The sequence below is a fragment of the Periophthalmus magnuspinnatus genome, chromosome 24 (genome assembly GCF_009829125.3).
Source record: "Periophthalmus magnuspinnatus isolate fPerMag1 chromosome 24, fPerMag1.2.pri, whole genome shotgun sequence".
NCBI lineage: Eukaryota > Metazoa > Chordata > Actinopteri > Gobiiformes > Gobiidae > Periophthalmus > Periophthalmus magnuspinnatus.
The window spans coordinates 13,891,330-13,912,095 of NC_047149.1; the positions used below are offsets into that span (position 1 = coordinate 13,891,330).

The 20,766-nt window shown below is 40.3% G+C and overlaps 1 protein-coding gene across 3 annotated transcripts in view; it reads left to right on the top strand.

Annotated features, from left to right (window-relative positions):
- stxbp5a (syntaxin binding protein 5a (tomosyn)) overlaps nt 1-20,060 on the top strand; it is a 102,154-nt gene extending 82,094 nt beyond the window's left edge. Inside the window, exons 12-27 of one of the 3 annotated variants that reach the window (XM_055232354.1) lie at nt 90-237; nt 2,626-2,693; nt 3,616-3,656; nt 3,906-4,126; nt 7,880-8,055; nt 9,077-9,202; nt 9,872-10,023; nt 10,898-10,960; nt 11,547-11,600; nt 13,024-13,074; nt 14,206-14,442; nt 15,077-15,440; nt 16,804-16,969; nt 17,043-17,154; nt 17,231-17,451; nt 17,758-20,029. In XM_055232354.1, the coding sequence (XP_055088329.1) occupies nt 90-237; nt 2,626-2,693; nt 3,616-3,656; nt 3,906-4,126; nt 7,880-8,055; nt 9,077-9,202; nt 9,872-10,023; nt 10,898-10,960; nt 11,547-11,600; nt 13,024-13,074; nt 14,206-14,442; nt 15,077-15,440; nt 16,804-16,969; nt 17,043-17,154; nt 17,231-17,451; nt 17,758-17,799 (2,242 nt within the window). In that variant the 3' untranslated portion in view covers nt 17,800-20,029. Of the gene's footprint in view, nt 1-89; nt 238-2,625; nt 2,694-3,615; nt 3,657-3,905; nt 4,127-7,879; nt 8,056-9,076; nt 9,203-9,871; nt 10,024-10,897; nt 10,961-11,546; nt 11,601-13,023; nt 13,075-14,162; nt 14,443-15,076; nt 15,441-16,803; nt 16,970-17,042; nt 17,155-17,230; nt 17,452-17,757 lie in introns of all 3 variants that reach the window. The other 2 variants (XM_055232355.1, XM_055232353.1) reach the window with 2 other exon arrangements.
- The last annotated feature ends 706 nt before the right edge of the window (nt 20,061-20,766 follow it).

The window sequence follows — 20,766 nt, forward strand, 5'->3', positions numbered from 1 at the left end:
ACATACCGCGGTCAATCTCATGTTCCATCCTTCTCCTCCACTTGCATTGCATTAATGTATGGTTGTTTTTTTTATTTTATATGTTGCAGTTACCCCATATTTGAAAACCCCTACCCCCTGACCATCCATGAGTCTCCTGTGACGTGCTGCGAGTACTTTGCCGACTGCCCTGTGGATCTCATACCTGCACTTTACTCTGCTGGATCACGGCAGAAACGACAGGGCTACAGCAAACGGGTATGGTATACATTATAAAGGCTTTAGTTAGAATACTTCTCAAAAATATAAAGAACTACAAAGACTAAATAAGGACTGAACAGGTCTAAAAGTGGCCTAAACAGGACTAAATCAGAAATCGAATTTTTTTTTATTGTAACCCAAAGTACCTCCTAATGAATTCCATGTCCCCCCAGTGTTCCCTATACCACAGTCTGATAGTACCTTCCTTCTTTTCTTTATCATGTGAAAAGAAATACAATTAAGATCATATGTACTATAAAAATATACAAATAATAAAACATGAACGCATTTATACATAAAACATACATCCCCATACTGTGCCTAAACATGATTGCAGTATTTATTCATTTTCTTAAACATATGTATTCCATAAATGAGAAAATACATGGCGGGCCTAATGTACAAAGGAGCATAGTTGACATCTTCACACATTCCATTATATTAAATTACATTAACTTTACGTTTGCATTGAGAGGTTGCTTTCAAATAAACCTCCCAAAATAATACAAGTTTTCTAGTCTTTGAACATTCTTCTTCTCCTGATTAATGATGTATATCGTTGCACTGCTTTCCCAAAGGTAACATTTTCCCTTGTGTCACATTGGGCTCCGTCATAAACCCAGCAAATGTCTGAATTACAAATGTAAATGTCCCTGGTGTCCGCCTCCAACCATAAAAACTCAGCCCATAAAGGACACTTTTACGTGACTTTGCCGTGCACGAGAATGTTTTAATTTCAGACCACAATGTGACGTTAGTGCTATCTTCTGTGAGCATAGTTCCACTCTGGGTTTATTCCCATGTGTCATATCTGGCAACCCACAGCATAGACCCCCCGCTCGTCCTCTCATTATTCATGCCTCTGCTCTTTCCCTGTCGCCTTGTTACTGCGTTTTGTTCGAAATGGAGGCTTGGGTCTACAGGGGTGTAAAAATGTTTGCACCCTCATTTCAGGCACCTAAAATAATGGCACTTAATGGAAGCGTATTACGTTTTCACCCCTTTGAAACTGAAAAGCACCGTCAGTCAGTTTAGTCTGCACCCAGGTCTGCGGAAATGTCACCACGAACTGACCCGAACTGTCTCCGCGAGAAGCTTTTTTTTTTCCCCTGCGTTTTGTGTCAAGCAAAAGCCAAAGAGAGCTGCAGGAGGCCATTCTCACATAAAGATCAGTGAGTCATCCCCCTGACCTTTGTATGTGTGGACGTGTACGGAGCCAAGCCTCCCGCTAACGCACAAACACATGCTAATGCTCTCTGAGGTGCATTGTGGGGAATTATGGCAGTTGAGGCTGTCACATGTGTCACGTGCGCAGTCGTAGCATCCAAGATAACTTCTTTTTATAATTTGCATGCACTATTTTCCAGATGCTCAATATCACTACTGTTTAATTCTTGTTCATTCATCCCCCAGTCATTCACACGTACTCCAGCATCTTACCCAAAAACACAACAACAATATGTGCTGGTCTGAACTAGAACTGAACCGCTCACCTTTTGGGCTTGTGGATGAATGCTTTAAACGCTTTACCTTCTTAAGGACTTTTCTCTGTACTCTCTGCTCTCATACCAACTTATGTCTGCACTAAATTCAGAGATATCTTCGATTGTCCTATTCATGGCTTTATATCTGATAACCTCAGCTTCCCTCCTTTATATATTTACTAATCCTCCTTTGTACACGTCCAAACCTTTTATATCTAACCTCCATGACCCAAACTACAAACATGACGATTATGTGTTCCTCTTGTAGGCTGAGTTGTTCATTCCTTATGCATTATATTCAGGGAAAGCATTGGTTTCATTGCAAATTACTGTTATGATTGTGCAGATTCAGTCATGTAATGTAATCTGATGTATATTGGTTGCATTCTGGTAACAAAAGTAAAAACTTCTATTACTACGAACTACTGTTTTATGATTCAAGATGAGTTAAGACTAGTAATGATTTTTTTTTTTTTTCAAATGTGCTGCTCCTGACACATTAACTAACATAAAACATTTTGGGTTTTTTCATAAACTTAACCACTTCCTGTTTCTAAACCAAAATTATAACCCTGTTCATAAACATCATCATTTTGTGTGACCAATCACATCCTCCCTCTGGACCTGGCTACTTTACTACTACTGCTACTACGATGACTACTACCACTACTAATACCACTACTACTATGACTACTATGACTAACTAACGACTACTACTACTGCATGATCACCTTACCTCACTTTAAATGAACATAATGATAGTTATTACACTATTGATACCCTGATTTCTCACCACTAAATGTTATTGTTATTTTGTTCCTTACTGTACAATCTGTTCCAACTATACCAAGACTGCATCTCTCAATCATTCTTAGCCCATAACATTTTGCTTTCTCTCCAGGAATGGCCTATTAGCGGTGGAAACTGGGGTCAAGGCACACAAAGCTACCCAGAGATCATCATTACCGGGTAAGAAGACTCCACTCATTTCATTATCTTTATCATTACCGCGCTACTTCCATTATCCTGTGCCCGTGCCACCTCTTCACCTTGAAAAGCTCACCTAAAATATTAACTGCAGCAGACCTCGTAATGCATTCTAATCACATGCTCTTTGGTCGTTTTAAGATGTTAATAATTTAATGCTTAGTTGTCAACATGGGGAGTGGGAGGCGGACACACATTGCTGTAGATGTGACATTGAGGTATAGTTTTGGCACTAGGAGGCTCTTTCTCTCTCCTCCTTTCCTCTCTGTTGCTTGCTCATCCACTTGTGTTTGCTGTATTACTATTCGATGCAGGTCTCCACTCCTCCTGCTAGCAGAGTGCCCCAGTCTGCAAAATATAGCTTTCCCAACAGCTGAATTGGCAATGGAAACACTTTGAAGAGTGAAAGCATAAACAGTATTTTATTTTGGTCAAGTTTATGGACGTTTCCTCAAGTCCAACAGTGTCAATGTATCTAAAGCAGCATTGAATGAATATTTCTTTATCGCTCAAAGATACAATGCCTCTTTTCATCAACTTGGTAAAGTGTTTCTCGCCACTGCAAAACCAATGACACCCAACAAGAACTGCAATTCTTGGATTGTTAGACCTTACTGAACTATTCCAACATTTCATTTTAGGGAAAATAAATCAATTTGCTGCATTCTAATTGCACAATTAAGAGAAATACTGGTATTTCAAATAGCTAAAAAAAAACTAGAAATATGATTTGTAGAAATTTAAAAAAGTCAATATATTTGGCAACAACAGTTTTTAGGTAGTAGGAAAAACAGAATTGTGTGTTGTTATTTTTCACTCGTGTGTCCTCTACATATTTTTTTCGATTTGGGATGTTTAAATAAATAAACTCTCCTAAAATGTTTTAATTTTTCTTTTCTCTTAGACATGCTGATGGAACTGTGAAGTTTTGGGATGCCTCTGCAAGTAAGTTTGCTCAGAGCCCTGTTTATGCTTTTGTAAATCAAATGTTGGAATCAAGTTTTTTTGTTCTTTTTTTCCGGTTCCAAAACAAAGGCTGTCATAGAAGTATCGCAGCTTCTTCAATAATTCACATTTTTACAAAGCACAGATTCACAAAGCACAAAATGAAAATGCTAAAACTCCTGGGAATTGCGTAGGTATTTTTGAGGCAACAAAGATGACATTTCTAAGATTTTTCTTCTTGTTTTGCAGTAATGCTCCAGGTGCTTTACAAGCTGAAAACAGCCAAGGTGTTTGACAGGAGCAGGTCGAAGGAGGAGAAGGGCAGCGCAGAGGTGTCGGACGAGGACCCCTTTGCCATCCAGATCCTGGCTTGGTGTCCCGAGAGTCGCATGCTGTGTGTGGCCGGAGTGTCTGCCAACCTCCTCATCTACCGCTTCAGCAAACTGGAGGTCACCACAGAGGTCGTCCAGGTAGGAGGGATGGAAGGAACTTGCACGGGATGTATTATAGTTTAGTGAATTTGTTCAGTGTATTCTGAAATACTGACAAACCTTTCGAAGAAAAAATTACTTTTATTTAAATGTAGTAGTAGTAGCCCTAGCATGGTTCATCTACTTTTTGTTGTCCCGAAACTTGACATGTAGGACTGTCAATTTTTAATTGCAATATTTTAAAAATATAACATGTCTTTGTTATCAGTTTAGTTGGTTTGGATGGTGCATGAACATCCATGACATATATGCAGTAAACATGCCGGTAGCTGGTTGAGCTGGTTGTTTATTGGGGACTAGATCAAGAGGTAAAGCTCTCAAGCATAGAACAGGTGTTCCATTTTCATGATAATGAGCCTATGGAGCATCGTGGGGTTTTAGTCTGAGCACCATGTTGCCACTCAAGTTCAGCAGGTGACGTCTGTGTCTATTGTGCCCAGTTGTCTCTTCTTGAAGTTGGATAGTCTTCTTTGCTTCTGGGTGGTACAGTGTTGTGCTGTATCTTTGACGTGGTCTCCATTTACTAAGTGAATGTGACTGTTGTAATGCCTTAGTCACTATGTTTCGGTTACTGAAGTTCACTTTGTGAGTTCTGAGCTCAGGATTCCTCAGTCTTCGGTCATTTGGTGCTTTCAGCACTGCCCTCTAGTGGTCAGTATAGATGAAAAACAATGAAAGTGACAAATACAGTTCTGTTTACTAGAGTTATATGAATCTGAGAGGACTGCCAGATACTTGAACTGCACATGTGTGAATGGAATCAGTCAGTGCTTTCAGCACCGCCCTCTGACAGTCATCTGGGATTCATAGAACCATAGTTGGATTCATAACTTTTGCTGCATTGGAGGAAGTAGAGGACATTAGTTGGTGGCATAAAATATTAGTTTGATTAATGTAATCATGTCTCAGCACAATGCAATGCTAAGGCCAAATGTTGTTTCAAGCCAGGCCATTATGGTGTGAACTCAGTGACCGCTGCAGCCACACTGTTTCACACATATTGTATACACACACTCGGAGAAGTGCCGAGTCAAAGCCTGTATGGTTGTCATGCCAACAGACGGAGCAGTCTTGGTCGCGAGGTACAGAGCTGAAAGTGGAGACATCGCTCCAATAACATAAAGAGCTTTAGTCTGTGTACAGCTCAATTATGTGTGGTTTCCAAAGCACATTATGTAAACCGATAATGAGCAAGTTCCTCTATATTTTTCTTATCTGAATCCTGGCATGTCTGACTGTTGGGCTGTTTTGTTGCTCTAGTCTTTGCAGAAAGCTCTTGTCAATCAAAGCATGTGGGCGATATGTGATATGTTTTTCCTTACAGATCACTGGATGGAATTTGCTGTGTTTTTGAACTCATGCCCTTGATATGTCCTTCACTGTTGGTTATGAAAGCTATTGGAATAACACTATAGAGGATTGTGGACCTTGAATGCAAATTTAACAGACTCTCCAGCTTTGTCAACATATGGATTTTTTTCAACATCATTTACTTAAAATTCGGTTAGAGGTCACTGGTAGCTATAAACTTGCCCAGAAATTGCAGCTGGATCCATGACATTTACATCGGTACCTTTCACATCAATTTGCAGTCAAAAATGATTTCACCAGCCTTGCTCACATGTGTTCTATGCAAGGTTGTTGATGTCTTGCCCACTTCAGGGACACAACAGAGCTAAAGGAATCAAACTTCCAACTTAGATTTTCTAACTGTGCCACTGCCACCCCAGAAAGTTCCAGGATGTTTGTGTGATGCCTGTATAGCCATTAAAGAGGTAAACACGCTATAAAAGGGACACTGCATTTATTACCGTGCTCCCACTGTTCCACCAGCATCTGTTGTCATTATCCATTGTGATTCATGTAATGTTTCGATTACTCCTGTTATTAAATATGTAAATAAACTAAATACAATAGAGTGTGTGACAAAGCAGGCAAAGTAAAATGGCTACCAATTTTTGAACGATTTTTTACCTCTTTCAGAGTTTGTTTCCTGGTTTGCGACTGTGACCAGGAGGTAGATCAGTGCTGTGGCAAGTCTGAGGAAGTGTGTTGTAATTAGTGGAACAGAGTCATCCGTCACAAGGTCAAACGCCCCTCTGTAGCCTCACCGAAAAGTCGCAGGGAAAGAAGAGGATGCGCAGGGGCTAATGAGAGCGGCACACTGCAGAACACATGAGAGAGAGAGGCAAAGAAAGAGTTTAGGAGGTGTGTGTGGTTGTGCAAAGGTAGTAGGAGGTTAGAAGTAGCCCCGAGGTACACTTAGAAGTACTGCAATAGTTCAGTTCTTGAGGACCTCTCTGACACTCAACCTGCCTACACGTACAACTGCATCATGGGAAGCTCCATCTGGATTTTGATTCTAAGGAAAAGGCTTGATATCCAATTTCGGTTTAACACTGATAATAAAAATAAACACAAAAATAATAGTGTGTATAGTATTACCATGAAGGTTTATACTAGTCCTCATATGGACCACTCTGAAACAGTAAAGTTGTGTATATTTTTGTCCAGTTACAGTACTTACAATTGAGTATCTAGTTGCTAATTCACCACCAGGTTGTTACTCGTTTACTTCTCTTTTTTTTTCTTTCTTTGGACTAGTTTTGCTAAATATCGAGTAGAGTTCATATATTCTTGTTTTAGCAATGCTCTGACCCAGTTGTTCAGCCATCACAATGTGGCACTTGTCAAAGTCACTCAAATCACTGGGGTGGCTTTCACTTTCATTCCAGCTTCTTGAACATCAGCTCTGAGGATAAAGTGTTCACATTCAGACAAATTTTCAGACAAATTTTCAGACATATTTTCACCCTTTTTAGTTGTAGAAATTTGAAGCTTGACAATTAGTACAGAAGATAAAGAGCTATGTCAGATGAGCATTTGTGATTGACTGCTTATGTAATGCGTTGGACAATTCTTCAAATGCTTGACACTGATAACTGTAGGAACGTGGGATTAACACCTTTGTAAATGGGAGGTGGAAAATGTAACTTGGCACAGTGATAAGTCTCTAGATGACATTACAAGCTAATATATCCTCATTAGGGTCTGTGTGTGCATCAATTTCAAGCAAAAAAATGAGCTGCTTGCGATAAATCAATATAATTACTTTGCCTTGCTTTGAAGTCGATACTGTTTCTAATAAGCTTCTCTTTGTTAAAGTGATGTTACAGTTTTGAGTTTGCATGTGTTTTACCATGTCCCAGTTTGAATAAGGTTTAGTCCTGATTAGGCCTGTCACTATTATTACTACATCAACTTACCGTTCAATGTATTTTCGATGGAACACTATTTTTTTGGGGTCAATATTTATCATGTGTACATTTTCTTTACACTAGTGGGAACGTTTTGATTATCTTTCTGCACTATGATGAGATTTGAGCTGTTGAAGGCTGAATTATGAACTTCTATGACTAATTATAGATACAAAGTAACTATGTAAGTGTTCTGTTGTTATTTATTTATTGTCGTTTGTGGTTTTTAACAATTTTCTACATTTAGAATTATTTTTGAGGGATGATTCTGCTTCACGGTTTGGGTTCAATATTATCGTTTATCATCTATATTTACTGTTCTAGTGCTGGTTTTGTCCTGGTGTAGTTCAAGTGTAGTCCAAGGTTTAGTCCCACTTCACTATTTTTACCATGTTATATTGATCAATCTCGTGCTACTTGACATAAACTTATATCCAGTATATCGATGCCCTGTGTCATGTTTGTGTGCCTGTAGTTACTGGAGGTTCGGCTGCAGTGTGAGCTGAATGACAGTGACTCTCCGGACGGGGGAGGAGGGGAGCAGACATCAGGACATCCCACGCCCAGAGCCTCCCCCCAGACCAGCGGACCCCCCTCGCACCCCTCCACCAGCAGCAACAACTCGGACAGCGGCAACATCCCCTGCCTCAAGTACGTGCGAAACTATGAAATAGTGAGCCCACCAACTGTAAGTGGATATAATGCCATGTTATTATGTAAGTGATTTCTTTATACCAGACTAGGCTTTAACTTTGGACAGCTGATTTTCTGCAGTCCTACTTAGAGTCCCTGTAAATTTGATATATCTTAGGAGACTTTTAGGCCATGCTGTATAAATGTGCTGGTTTATCAGAGGGTTCAAGTTAACAGGTACAAGGGTTTTTTTATAGTAAAGAACAAAGAAACTTGTGTTTATCCAATTCTGGACATCACTCGGGCAGGTAGTGAAGCCCCGCTGTTTACAACTGTTTCAGTTAATGCTTTGTGAAACCTAATGGCAGCCTGTACAATAAAAAGAGAATTGGGATCAAAATAGACTCTTGCGGGACCCCACAGCTGGAAGAAGTACTGTCTGTTTGTTTCAAGGCCATCAGGAACCCCAGGTGTTACAAATGAATTTCATGATTGTGCTGCTGTGTGCTTTAAAAGCTATAGGATTATGGATTTGTCAGTCAGCAGCAGTTATCTTTCCATCATTAACACATGAAGAGATGCTTAGAGATCACTCATAAAGCCACATATTTTTATAACTTTAGATCAGAAACCAATTCAATATGCTTATTTTTTGCGATAAACAATTGGTTGATCATTGCCAAAAATGTATTGATTATTCATAATTTGATTGACTATACTAATCTGACTTATTTACAAAGAAATGCAGTGCATTGACTAGCTTAGCGGCGACACAGGTTAGCTTCAGCCTTCTGATATATGCACTCTGCACACACTGGAGCTAACTTCTACATGTGCCAACAACACTTTGCTCTCTCCAAAGGGCTCGAGTTTTGCTTGGAGCACTCTTGTCCAAACTTGAAGCCTTCTCAGCCTCAGCCGCCCCACCGCTCTCCGGGCCCTCGACACACCACTCTGTCAGATCTGCAGCTGCGCCTCTTCACTTTGATTTTTTTTATTGTTTGTGTCTTTCATTTTTCTCTCCTCCTCTCGTCTCCAGGGTTCGGAATGCCCCTCTGAAGCAGTCTCCCGGTTACCAGGTGGACTTAGTGGTCCAGTTAGTGTGGGTGAGTGGAGAGCCCTCGCAGCAGATCACCAGTCTAGCCCTCAACTCCTCCTATGGCCTGTAAGTGAAAACTTTACTGAGCATCTAAAAGAAGATGTAGCAAATATAAGTTATTGCTGTATATATATAACTGATACACAGGTGGGTGCGGATATTGTAATGTTGAATTTCAATGCATAAAGGTAGATGCATGTATTGTATAGGGTCAGTCAGGCAACTGTTATTAATTTCCTGAAAGAATTCATCAAGTCCTTTGCTATTTTACATGAATTGTTTTAATTGGTAATGAATTCAGAAAAGTAACTGTCAAGTAGGACTTTTGTGGTAAGCATGGAAAAAAGCCACTTGCTTGCTCCATTGCTTGGCTTAGAATTTTCCACAGTATGGAATTAAACTTATCTGCGTTGCATTTATTTAATTAATGTCATTCTGACAAATAACTTGAAACCATACATTCTTACTGTAAGCCAGGAAACGTTTCCACAAATCTGACATACATGGATATTTTTTAAGTTTTATATCATACTGTGTAACATTCCAAGCAAAGTTATAACACCTCCATAGAGACTTGCTGCTGGTGGACTCTTTAAAAGAGATTTAACTCAAGTGGAGTTCATTACAATCATTCTCTGAAGATGATGACATTTTCCAACAACAGAACTCTGGGTTTATTTTATTTTTATTTATTGCCATAACTAATTCCTCTCTCTCCCTTTTCCTCTGGCTCAGTGTGGTGTTTGGGAACAGTAATGGTCTGGCAGTGGTGGACTACATGCAGAAGACAGTGGTGTTAAACCTTGGCACGGTGGAGCTTTACGGCTGTAACGACCCGTACCAGAGACAGCCGCGCTCCCCTCGGAAGACAAGGCAGCCCTCTGGAGGTATTCTTGGACCTGTCACTGCCTCCACCAACTCACAGTTACAATTGGCTCACATTGTATCCAGTATAAGTTATCCTGCTCATGGCCTGTAAAGAAGGCAGTGGGCTATTGATTCAGAGACCCAAATAAGGCCGTAAGACTTGAATAATGAATCAAACTCACAATTTGAATGGACACAATTAGTAAACCGCAAAGGATTTAATTTTGTAGTACCATAATTTACCTCCATAAACAGCTAAATTCTCTGTCTTATTCTGCATACTTTTTTTTATCATAAACATTACTTGGATCTCCCGATTTCTTGCCATAGAAACAAAGTGTAGTTTTTTTGTCCAGTTGGCTTTGACACTGTCACGAAAACTACACTGTAATGTGTTCTTAAATAACATGTTTGGTCTTACTGCAGCTTTATGGTTATTACACCCTCTACGCTGCTATACACAATATCTCATGTATGCATACACTGCCACCTAGTGCTGGAGACCATCAGTGCAGCTTCATAAAGGTTGCTGCAGTGTCGCAACAATGTGGCATTCATACAAAGGGGAAAAATGAACGATGAAATGCTGAAAATGCCTCAATAATAATACTGACAAACAGACCGTACATGGTGATGCTTCGTAATGAGATTTAAAGAGGAGCATAGAAGTACATTTGGTGTCAGTGGGTTGGCTCCTGTCAGGGCTTGGCGCGGGTTAGGGCAGTAATCATCCGCTCAGCTGTAGCACTCTGCCAACAGGGGCTGCTGCTGTCTGCCTGGCTGTGTGCCTTAGTGTCAATGTCACAACACACACTCAAAACATGCACCGAGTAAATGGTTTGTCAAGGGCTAAAGTACATTGTAATATTAAGTATTTAAATACAAATTTTGCAGGTCTTTGTGATATCAATGAGGGCTCTGCCACATCTGAAGACCGCTGCAAGTCCCCCACGTCAGGTAATGTACTTGTGAAATGAAGCATCATTATATGAATATTAGACAATTTTGTTATCAATAAGACCTACTGCAAACAGATGTGAGAGAGTGAACTTCAGTCATATTTATCCCTCTTTAAATAAACGAAATAGCTGGACAAAGACGTTCAGAATATGCGTGAATGTGATTGATCAACAGACCCGATACATCCTGCCACAGCTAATTTGACATTAGCCAACAATGAGAAGTTTTTATAAAAAGGTCAGACAGAAACAAATGTCTGGAGTTCGGGCACTTGAAGGTACGGAGTGTGTCCCAGCCACCAGACGCCCTGTAGCAGGCTGTCCCTGCATTATTCATAAGACACACAGATAAAGTGGCTTCTACTGCACTTAACAGGTTATTTAAGCCAGAGCTAAGTGCCTAATTTTAGCTTGACCTTTGCCTTTAAGATTCAAGCATTCAGTGAGATAAAAAGACTGCAATACTAAACACTATGTTGATCTTATATAAGAATAATATTTGTGTTACCATAGTAGATCAGGTAGTCAGGGTAAAGGGTGTTTTGAATCACACATTGACTCTACTTTACCTTTCACTCCAAAAGTGTTGTCGTCAAACAGCAATCTACAGCAATTCTACAATGGAGGTGGTAGAGGAGGTAAGATTAGCTAAGACCGGAGTCCAGACTGAAGTGGTCCAGACTGTACCCTGTTCCCTTTGTCTGTAGAAATCCTGTCTGTCCTGTGTGTCATAGACTGTAGGAGGAAACACAGGGACAACTGCAAAGCCACGTTCATGTAATGGTTTGACATTTCTAAATGCAGGCTAACCCTGTTACTATGTAACAAACCTGCTTGGAGATGGATATTTATAACAACACAAAAGTACATTTTTTGTGTACATATGCACCTATTGAATAACATAATGTACAAGCATATGTGGAAATGTCATCTTTTCTGAAAGTGGGGCTTGCAGAGTCCTCTGCCTCTACTCTGGGGTGGCCTCTGTTCTGATCTTATGGAGCTCAAAGGTGAGGCAAACCCAGAGGGCACATGGGACTCAGAAACATCAAACTCACATATCTAAAGGAGGTTTTACAATGTGCATGCTACATGTACGTAGCACGACTGTTGTCCCCCTGTGTCATACCTGACCCAACCTTTTGACCTTCAGACTATTTAGTACTAACATTAAAGCATTACTCAAAACTAAAACAATAATTGAAGCTGCAGATGTGGCTGTATTACCTTTAATTAAGAACTTGAGTTTGCGGATTAAAAGGTACAGCTTTAAAGCCAGTATAGACAATCACAGATTTTTTTTTTTTTTTACGATAAACAGGTAAGTTGTTCATAGTGGTTTGTTCTTCATATGCAGCATTCCTTTACAACTAGTAGTTTCTCAGGTTAAGACTTTAAAAACTGCAGCCATTATTTCTATAATGGGATTTAAGAAGTCGGGGTCACTAGAGCCATACATCTACAGATCTGCTTGAGCAAAATACAAGAGTATTAAACTACATAAAGGACAGAGGATTATAGGATTCACACACTGCTTTCAGGTTGTACTCTAAAACAGAATTTAAATCTCATTTAAATTGACTTTAAAGTAAATCTAAAATATTTCAAATAGAAGTTATAATGTTATCAATGCATTTTGCCTTATATGAAGATATACATATGGTATGGGGACGTGGAAGGGCGTTGTATAAAAAGCAGCTCTGCTGTACACCTAGACTCTTTTCCACTGTCTTCCTCCATCGACTGTTGGATCTTTCTTTCTCCTGTTGCATGCTGGGGCTGGGGCATGGGGCTGTGTGTCTCTCCAGCACACTCTGTCTGGAGGTGGTCTGTGTCAGTCTGGTGTGCATGCCTCTGTGCTCGGAGAGCTTGTCTCTGTACAGTGGTATACTGTTCAAAGCATCTCTTAAATTAAGTCGTTTTCAGGCATTGTTCCACAGTCTGTTTAATTTACTGGCCTGCACACATTTATCTCTGTGCTAGCAAGCAAGCTAGCGCTGCATGGCATCATGTGATAGCTTAGACGTGTGTTTGTAAAGAGGGATGTTCTCTTTTTTCCAGCAAAGATGTCACGGAAATTAAGCTTGCCTACTGAGCTAAAGCCAGACTTGGGTAAGCCTTGACTTCGTGTCTCTAAAAATTATGTATCCAGTATTTTATTTAGTCATCGACTGGACTCCACCCCATTCCATTGGTCCAGTTTTATCTGGTTTTTAGACTCAAATTCGGCAAGCAAGGCATATCTTGAGTTTGCATGAGACACCAGTAGCACTGATCTGTCATAGCATTCCAAACGAATACATTCAATTTGTCATTATTGTAAAGACTGGCCCACCTCCTGAGTTCGGTGGGTGCTAAGCAGAGGTCAGTGATGCTATAGCTAAGCACTCCATCTCACTGTAAAGCTTTTGCTAAAGCTTCCACTTTTCTACTCTGTGTTTCACGTCTGTCATTTCTCCGGCTCAGTGGTTCATCAGTATCTTCACATGGGCTGTAGGACCAGGGCTTACTTTAGTGCCTTCAAGAACAGCTTCTACTACTTACTACTACTAACACTACTACTACTACTACTATTACTACTTTCAATATTTAAGTTATATCTGAGCATGTTTAGCTCTAAGCATAAGGTGTGTTTAGGGATAAGAAAGGTACAGAGCAGTCTGCCCTAGATCTTGTGTTAATTTCAGAATCTCAGACAGCTGTTTAGGAATACACAAGGGTCATTGTTTTACAGCGTTGTGTGGTATTTGCAGATTGATGCTTTGTGTTCTAAACTCCAGGGTAAGAGGTACGACACTGCACAAACCCGGTTTTGAAAACTGGACAACATGTTATAATAAACAGACCTTAATTTATAATGAAGAAAGGGTATATTAACAATGATTCAGTATTAGTAATTACTTACGCAATACTGAAACCTCTTAATTAAGTAGTTACTAAGTCTGAATCATTCTTAATAAATCATTTTTGTTCATGCTTTAAAATGACTACACCATAATTACAGCTTAACTACACCTTAAATAAAGTGGTACAGAAATGCCTATTAGTTATCTCTTTCTATGGTCTAATGCAGTACAGGTCCTCCAAACTACATATGATAGGTCCTGTGTATGTGTGTGTCCTCATGGATATAGTGTGTGTGTGTGTGTGTCTGTATTTGTTGTATTGCGGGTGCTTTACCTCTCTGTCTTGTGTCCACTGTCCTCCTGTCCGTGTGCCCACCCCGGGGTGCCAACCCTTTAGACCGGGACAACTCGTTCAGTCGCTCACGCTCCTCCAGCGTCACCAGCATTGACAAAGACTCCAAAGAGGCCATCTCCTCCTTCCACTTCTGTGAGACCTACGCGCGCAAAGGAGACAGTATCCTCACCCCATGTCTGTTTGTGGGTACCTCTCTGGGCACAGTGCTGTGTTTAGCAGTCACAATGCCACCTGCTGGAGAGCAACGGCAGCTGCAGCCAGTTATTATTGCACCTGCAGGTGTGTGTCTTATCAAAACTCTCTTGTTAAATTTTGCACACCTACATAAATGGAGATAGGATTTTATTAAATTAAATTAGGATTGAATTTCTTATAAATGTATGACCAATCACAGTATATATATTCAACATTTACTATGCAGTAGATATGAAACAATGTAACAAGCAAATGTTTAGCTACAGATATATCTTTACTGTTAGGTATATTTAAAGGAGCAGTATGTAACATTTACAGTGAGGTCTTTGCTACCATGGAGATATTATTGCTTTACTTGGAATGTTCCACAATATTGTATTAAATTAAAATGTATTAGTATATATGCATACCTTACCCTTATCTAAAAATATACATTTCACTGTAAATGGAATCGCCTCTCCACAGATATGGCTTATACCATGGCCTAGTGGTATCTCCTGCTTGTCTCTCTGTGGCATTAAACTTAACTGAGGAGAGAGACAGAGACCAGTATTGGAACATTCCACGAGACAGGTGGCGGGCCCCTCCCCCAGAAAAGTTATAGTGTACCTATAAATAGATTTGTATGTAGATTAGTGTCTAAAGTGGACACACTGGTCATAGTTAGACTGCATGAATATGTTGAGTTGACATATGAAAGGCGCTCATGTGTCCTCAGGCATGCTGGTCCGTCTCAAAGGCAGCGTGTTGAGGATGTCCTTCTTGGACTCGTCAGGCTCTCACTTTCCCCCGGCCTACGAGCCCTGGTTTGAGCCCAACATCACCACAGACGGAGAGGAGCGGGTCCGAAAACGCCGCCCTGTATCTGTGTCCCCCTCCACGTCCCAGGATCTGAGCGAGAGCCAGTACGTCGTGGTGTGCTCCGAAAAGCAGGCCAAAGTCATGTCTCTGCCCTCCCAGACCTGTATCTACAAACACAGCATCACCGAGACCTCCTTCATCCTGAGGGCCGATGTGGTGCACATGAGCCAAGGACCCTGTGTGGCTTGTTTCTGCGCCAACGGACACATCATGACCCTCAGGTATGACCCCTCACCCCCTCCCCCAACGGACACATCATGACCCTCAGGTATGACCTCTCACCCCCCTCCCCCAACAGACACATCATGACCCTCAGGTATGACCTCTCACCCCCCTCCCCCAACAGACACATCATGACCCTCAGGTAGATTTAGCTGTCATTCAAAATGTGTCTTCCATCATTTACAAATAAAGAAAGTTAAAATACATGTGATAATATTTATAATATGTTATAATCCTATGTCTGACATTTTATGATACTCTATGGTTTCTCTTTTGCCCCCAGTTGCCTACATTATAGAATTTAATATGTATATGAGCATTTGCCAACTGCAGCCAGGTGTCAGTGTGTATGTAATCCAAACAAAACATTCTGACTAATCTTTGTCTAGAATCAGGTGGACTCAGTTTGGCAGAAAGATTAATGTTTTAAGCAGACAGATGGTTCATTTTAAATTAGATTTGGAAAAAAGGTCTGTGCCTTTCTTCAACAACTTTTCCACCCACCAAAACGAGTTTCATGGAAGAAAGGGGGCATCTTATCTCATCTTAGGAAAACTGCAAAAAAAATAACTCTATTAGTACTACTACAACAACCGAAAACTGTTTTCTAAGTATTTATATATTTCCAGCACAGTTACCAAAGTGACCTGTCAGTGACTCTCTTTTAGGCTAGTCTTCTAAACCCGTCCCCCTCTAATGTCCTGAATGCACCCCTCAGCGCTGATCCCCTCTCAGGGACATAGAGGTACGAGTGAGAGGGCTGGATCAGTCTGGCGCTCCTCTCATTAATCTTCCCTGGAGCAGAGACAGAGCAGCCCTCCATATGGATGTGTAACAGAGCAGGAATAGCCAGCTGTCCAAGGAGAGGAAATGGGTTTACATTGTCCTCAGTGTAGCTCAGAAAGTCCTTCAAGGATGCCTCTTTATCACAACATGAAATCTCAGTTTAATTTAGGATGCATTGTGCAGAGTGGTTAAGACTTCTGCGTTTTAGCAAAGAAGCTGTTTGATTTAATTACTCAGACCAAAGTGTTTGTCACTGTGTACATGGAGGTGTTAGTCCTGATGAATACACTTGTTCCAGGTATCTTTCTCTTGGGTAAGTCGGATTTCAGTAGCATAATTGTTGATCAGGGCTGCTTTTTCAACTGACCAGTCACCTGATCGCATTGTTGAGTTGTTGAATGTAGTTCCCAGAATATCAGCAACACTGGAAAATTTGATATATTGTTCCAGTTATGGCCATAGTTCCTGGACTATACTCTCTTAAACTTAAATATCTTTTATAGACAAGTAACCCCAGAAAACATCTTGTTAGAGGGACAAAGTGTCGACTTTTAACAAATACTTTTCTGTATCCAGTTTACCAGGCCTCAGACCACTCATGGATGTAAACTACCTGCCTTTGACTGACATGCGGATAGCGCGGACGTTCTGCTTCTCCAACCTGGGCCAGGCTATGTACATGTGCTCTCCCACTGAGATCCAGAGAATTACCTACAGCCAGGAAGTCTGTGAAAACCTGCAGGTTAGTCACACACTCATCTGCACCATTCTTCTATGTGCTGATCCTGCACACTATGCTATGTGTCATGTGACAGGAGATGCTGGGGGAGCTGTTCACTCCAGTGGAGACACCAGAGGCTCCAAACAGAGGCTTCTTCAAAGGCCTTTTTGGGGGCGGAGCACAGTCCCTGGACAGAGAAGAGCTGTGTATGTTTCCTTGTACATTTTAATCTATAAATCTGTTATTGACTGAGTTTAACCCCTCCTGTTCTGTCTGTTTCAGTTGGTGAGGTGTCAGCTGGCAAAGCATCCCGCACCCTGGCTCAGCATATCCCGGGTCCAGGGGGCATTGAGGGCATGAAGGGCGCAGCCTCGGGGGTGGTGGGAGAACTGGCCCGAGCACGGATCGCTCTGGACGAGAGGGGACAGAAACTGGGAGAGCTGGAGGACAGGACAGCTGCTATGATGGGCAGCGCAGATTCCTTTTCAAAACACGCCCATGAGGTACTGCAAAATGTGTACAACCATTTTAAATTGGAATGTGTATTTACATAATTATATAGAGGTGCATTATAAAGTGCTTTATAATGAGTGCTTCTTCGTCATTTTAAAGAAGCACTCAAAAGTAAATATATATACAGATTATGTGGTCTAAAGGTATTTGAGAGCCAGATAGAAATGTGATACAGTATAGAGCCTAAAGGAAGTACCTCTAATGTTTGAAACCTATTTGAAATCTCGCAATCATATGAACAAAATGAATCCCTCAGTGCAACAGTTGTGAAGTACCAATCCTCTTCCTGTTCGCAGATGATGCTCAAGTGCAAAGATAAGAAGTGGTACCAGTTCTGATGTGGCGCGGGGCTCAGCTTGTTCTCCATCACGTTTGTTTCTGCGTTCATCTCTCCTGGCCTTCTTCACTCAAACTTTTGGGATCTTCTTCCCTAGCACAATGGCGAACACTGTCTATACCTCAGTCTTCGGGACACTGGAACTGAGGGGCACACGGGGGAGAAGGACAAAACAGTGTCTTTTTTATGTGTTCTGTCACTCGTCTCTTCTTTTGTCCGGGATATCCGCTCGGAGCTCTCTGACTGGTCAACGGTCCTGGAGACTCTTCATTCTCATTTGCCAAAACTGTCCCCTTTACTGTTGTCTTCACTTCAAGCCTTTTGTGGCCAGTATTCAAAACGACGAACACAACGAAAAAAGACGATTATTATAAGTGACTATAAATTATTGAAGAAAATGTAAAAAATAGCTATTCTGAATACATCATTATATATAAATAAATTGAATAAATGTGCAATGCTGTATCCACTTCCGAGTGATGCGTTCAAACGAGGACAGAGCAGAAGGCCCAAGGACACAGTGCAAAACGCCACAGGAAGTGCAGCGTTCATCTCACTACAGACTCTCCTCTATCCACAGGTCTCATAGTGTTACCTACAGTGTGTGAGTGAATATATGTGTGTTAATTTATGCGTTCTCTGCCACCCCTCACTTTGTTTGTTTTTGGCTCTGGTCTGTATTATTGGAAAATCTCTTATTTTTATATTGTGAAAGTAGATACTATTTGATTTGTTGAGAGAGAAAAAAAAAATGTCTAAAGGCTGAAGTTAGTTTATCCTTTTGAAAAGGGCTGGAACACGAGGAGGGAAGGCTGTGTAGGCATACCTGATTCAGTGACATGGCATTACTTGATATAGAGATTTATCTATAAACTTCTCATAATAAACTTGTCTACCTGAGTTTCCATTACTGGCATATGAAGTAGTAACTCTCCCTCCACTGTCATCTGCTTCCAGTGAATCCCTTTCTAAGTGTTACTTTACAAATGCTGACGATGTTTGACACAAAGCCAGATGTGTTGGATGACATACACATGAGTAGAAGGCCTATTTATGTGTACTCATATATGCAGGTTAATACTGACACATATGTGTACTCCTTTAAGACCTCTTATTTTTCTTACACTTGTTTTGTATGAGAAGCTATTAAGTCTGTTATTTATTTTCTAAGGTACAGAACCCGGTGTCAGAAATGTTGAGTTTCTACTGTATTTCCATTTGCTGAACACTCCAATGTGTCCTTTTCTCTGTCTACCTGGCTTTTAACCTTTATTTGTATATAAGTAAATAGTTTGACAATCTAAGACCAACGGGAAAGTACATAAAGTGGAAAGTACATATAACGGTTGCTGATGCAACGCCAGAGGAGAGAGGCCATATTTTTTCTGACGCCAAAGAGTTGCTTTATCTTTTCATTGCATTTTCATTTGTACATCGTGAGTGTTGGGCATATGTCTATGGCACAGTTTTCACCTATAGAGCCAAGATCCAGGCTTAAATCAGGTCAGCATATAGAAATATTCACTCTAACTTTGAGGTTAAAAAAGAATGATCGTCCATCATGGTATATTGTGACATTGAATAAATGTTTGAGTTGAATTGACTCAGTTGTTGATCAATGAGGTTGTGTCCCTCACTCTTGTGTTACATCACAACACATTTGTTTTATGTCTGTATAACATTGTTGATTTAATAAGATATAACCATTTCTGTTGCTCCCTTTACCACCTGTGCTTACGCCGCAGCAGCATTATAAGATGACCTCCACATTACCACAAACTTTGTTTTACAATTTTCAGACTAATATTTTGCCTGACACGATCATCGATTATCATTGTATGTTTGTGTGTTGTCAAATTCCTTGTTAAATGTGACATATTTCAGGGAAAGTTGCATTAATCCCTGGCTCTCCCCAAATGTTATTTCTGTTCTTTTTGTTTATTTAACTCATAGTTTAATTTATTTCTGTTTTGTTGTCTCCGCACTACCTTCTACTGTATGCAGTATTCCCATCTGAATGAACATTAATAGTTCGACCACTAGAGGGAGTCTGTCTGTCTATCTGCCATTTGCCATCTTCTGTCCTGGAGTCAACAGTTATCAGTGGGTCGCAGTATTTTTCTCATTGTAGCCAATTTTCTTGTACAGTTTTATGCAACTTTCACATGGATGTTTATGACTTTATCTGCTGCCACAAAGATTTAGACATTCTGTAGATAAAGATTACTGTGCAATGGAAAATAAAAGTTGAAAATGTAATTCAATTAATGTCTGTTTTTAAGTGAGTGTGACTAAATCAATTGTGAATCTGCAACTCTGTTTCCACTATAATGCTTGGTGTTGTCAAATATATATACATTTGCAAATTCATATAAGGAATTCATTCAGACGTTTGCTCAAGCCTGCAATGTATTCTATGTGCACTAGATGGCAGCAGTCCCACGCGGCTGTGATTTAGTCTAATATTGTTGCTATTGCTTTGAAATGGAATTAATTATGGGCCTTGATCTCTATGCTGACGTTGAGTCATGCTCTGTGACTCATTAGACCTCAGAAAAGGACGGAAAAATCTGATGCAATTTAATGTTAATATTGGTAAATACACTAAAATAGGCCTATTTTTCTTTTTTTTCTTACAGTTTATAAAAACAAAAGATGCTTGAATGGATTTGTTTTAGCTATTTATTTCTCCATAGCTTGCAATGCAATGGCCCAGTCCCTCTGTTTTAGACATATAAAATGGTTTATGACAACTTTAAGGGCAAACTGTATTAATCAAAATAATAATTAGTTAAACTGTAGGCTATTTTAACCCTACATCTGTTACCGTTACTATTAGCATTTGTCCTATATATTATTAACACAGTCTAAATGAAAAGAGGGATTGACCCTGAGATGTCATGTTTTTTATGGCAACAATATCAGCCAGAGGCACAGTGGTGTATTGGATTGTGTGTCTTACCAAATA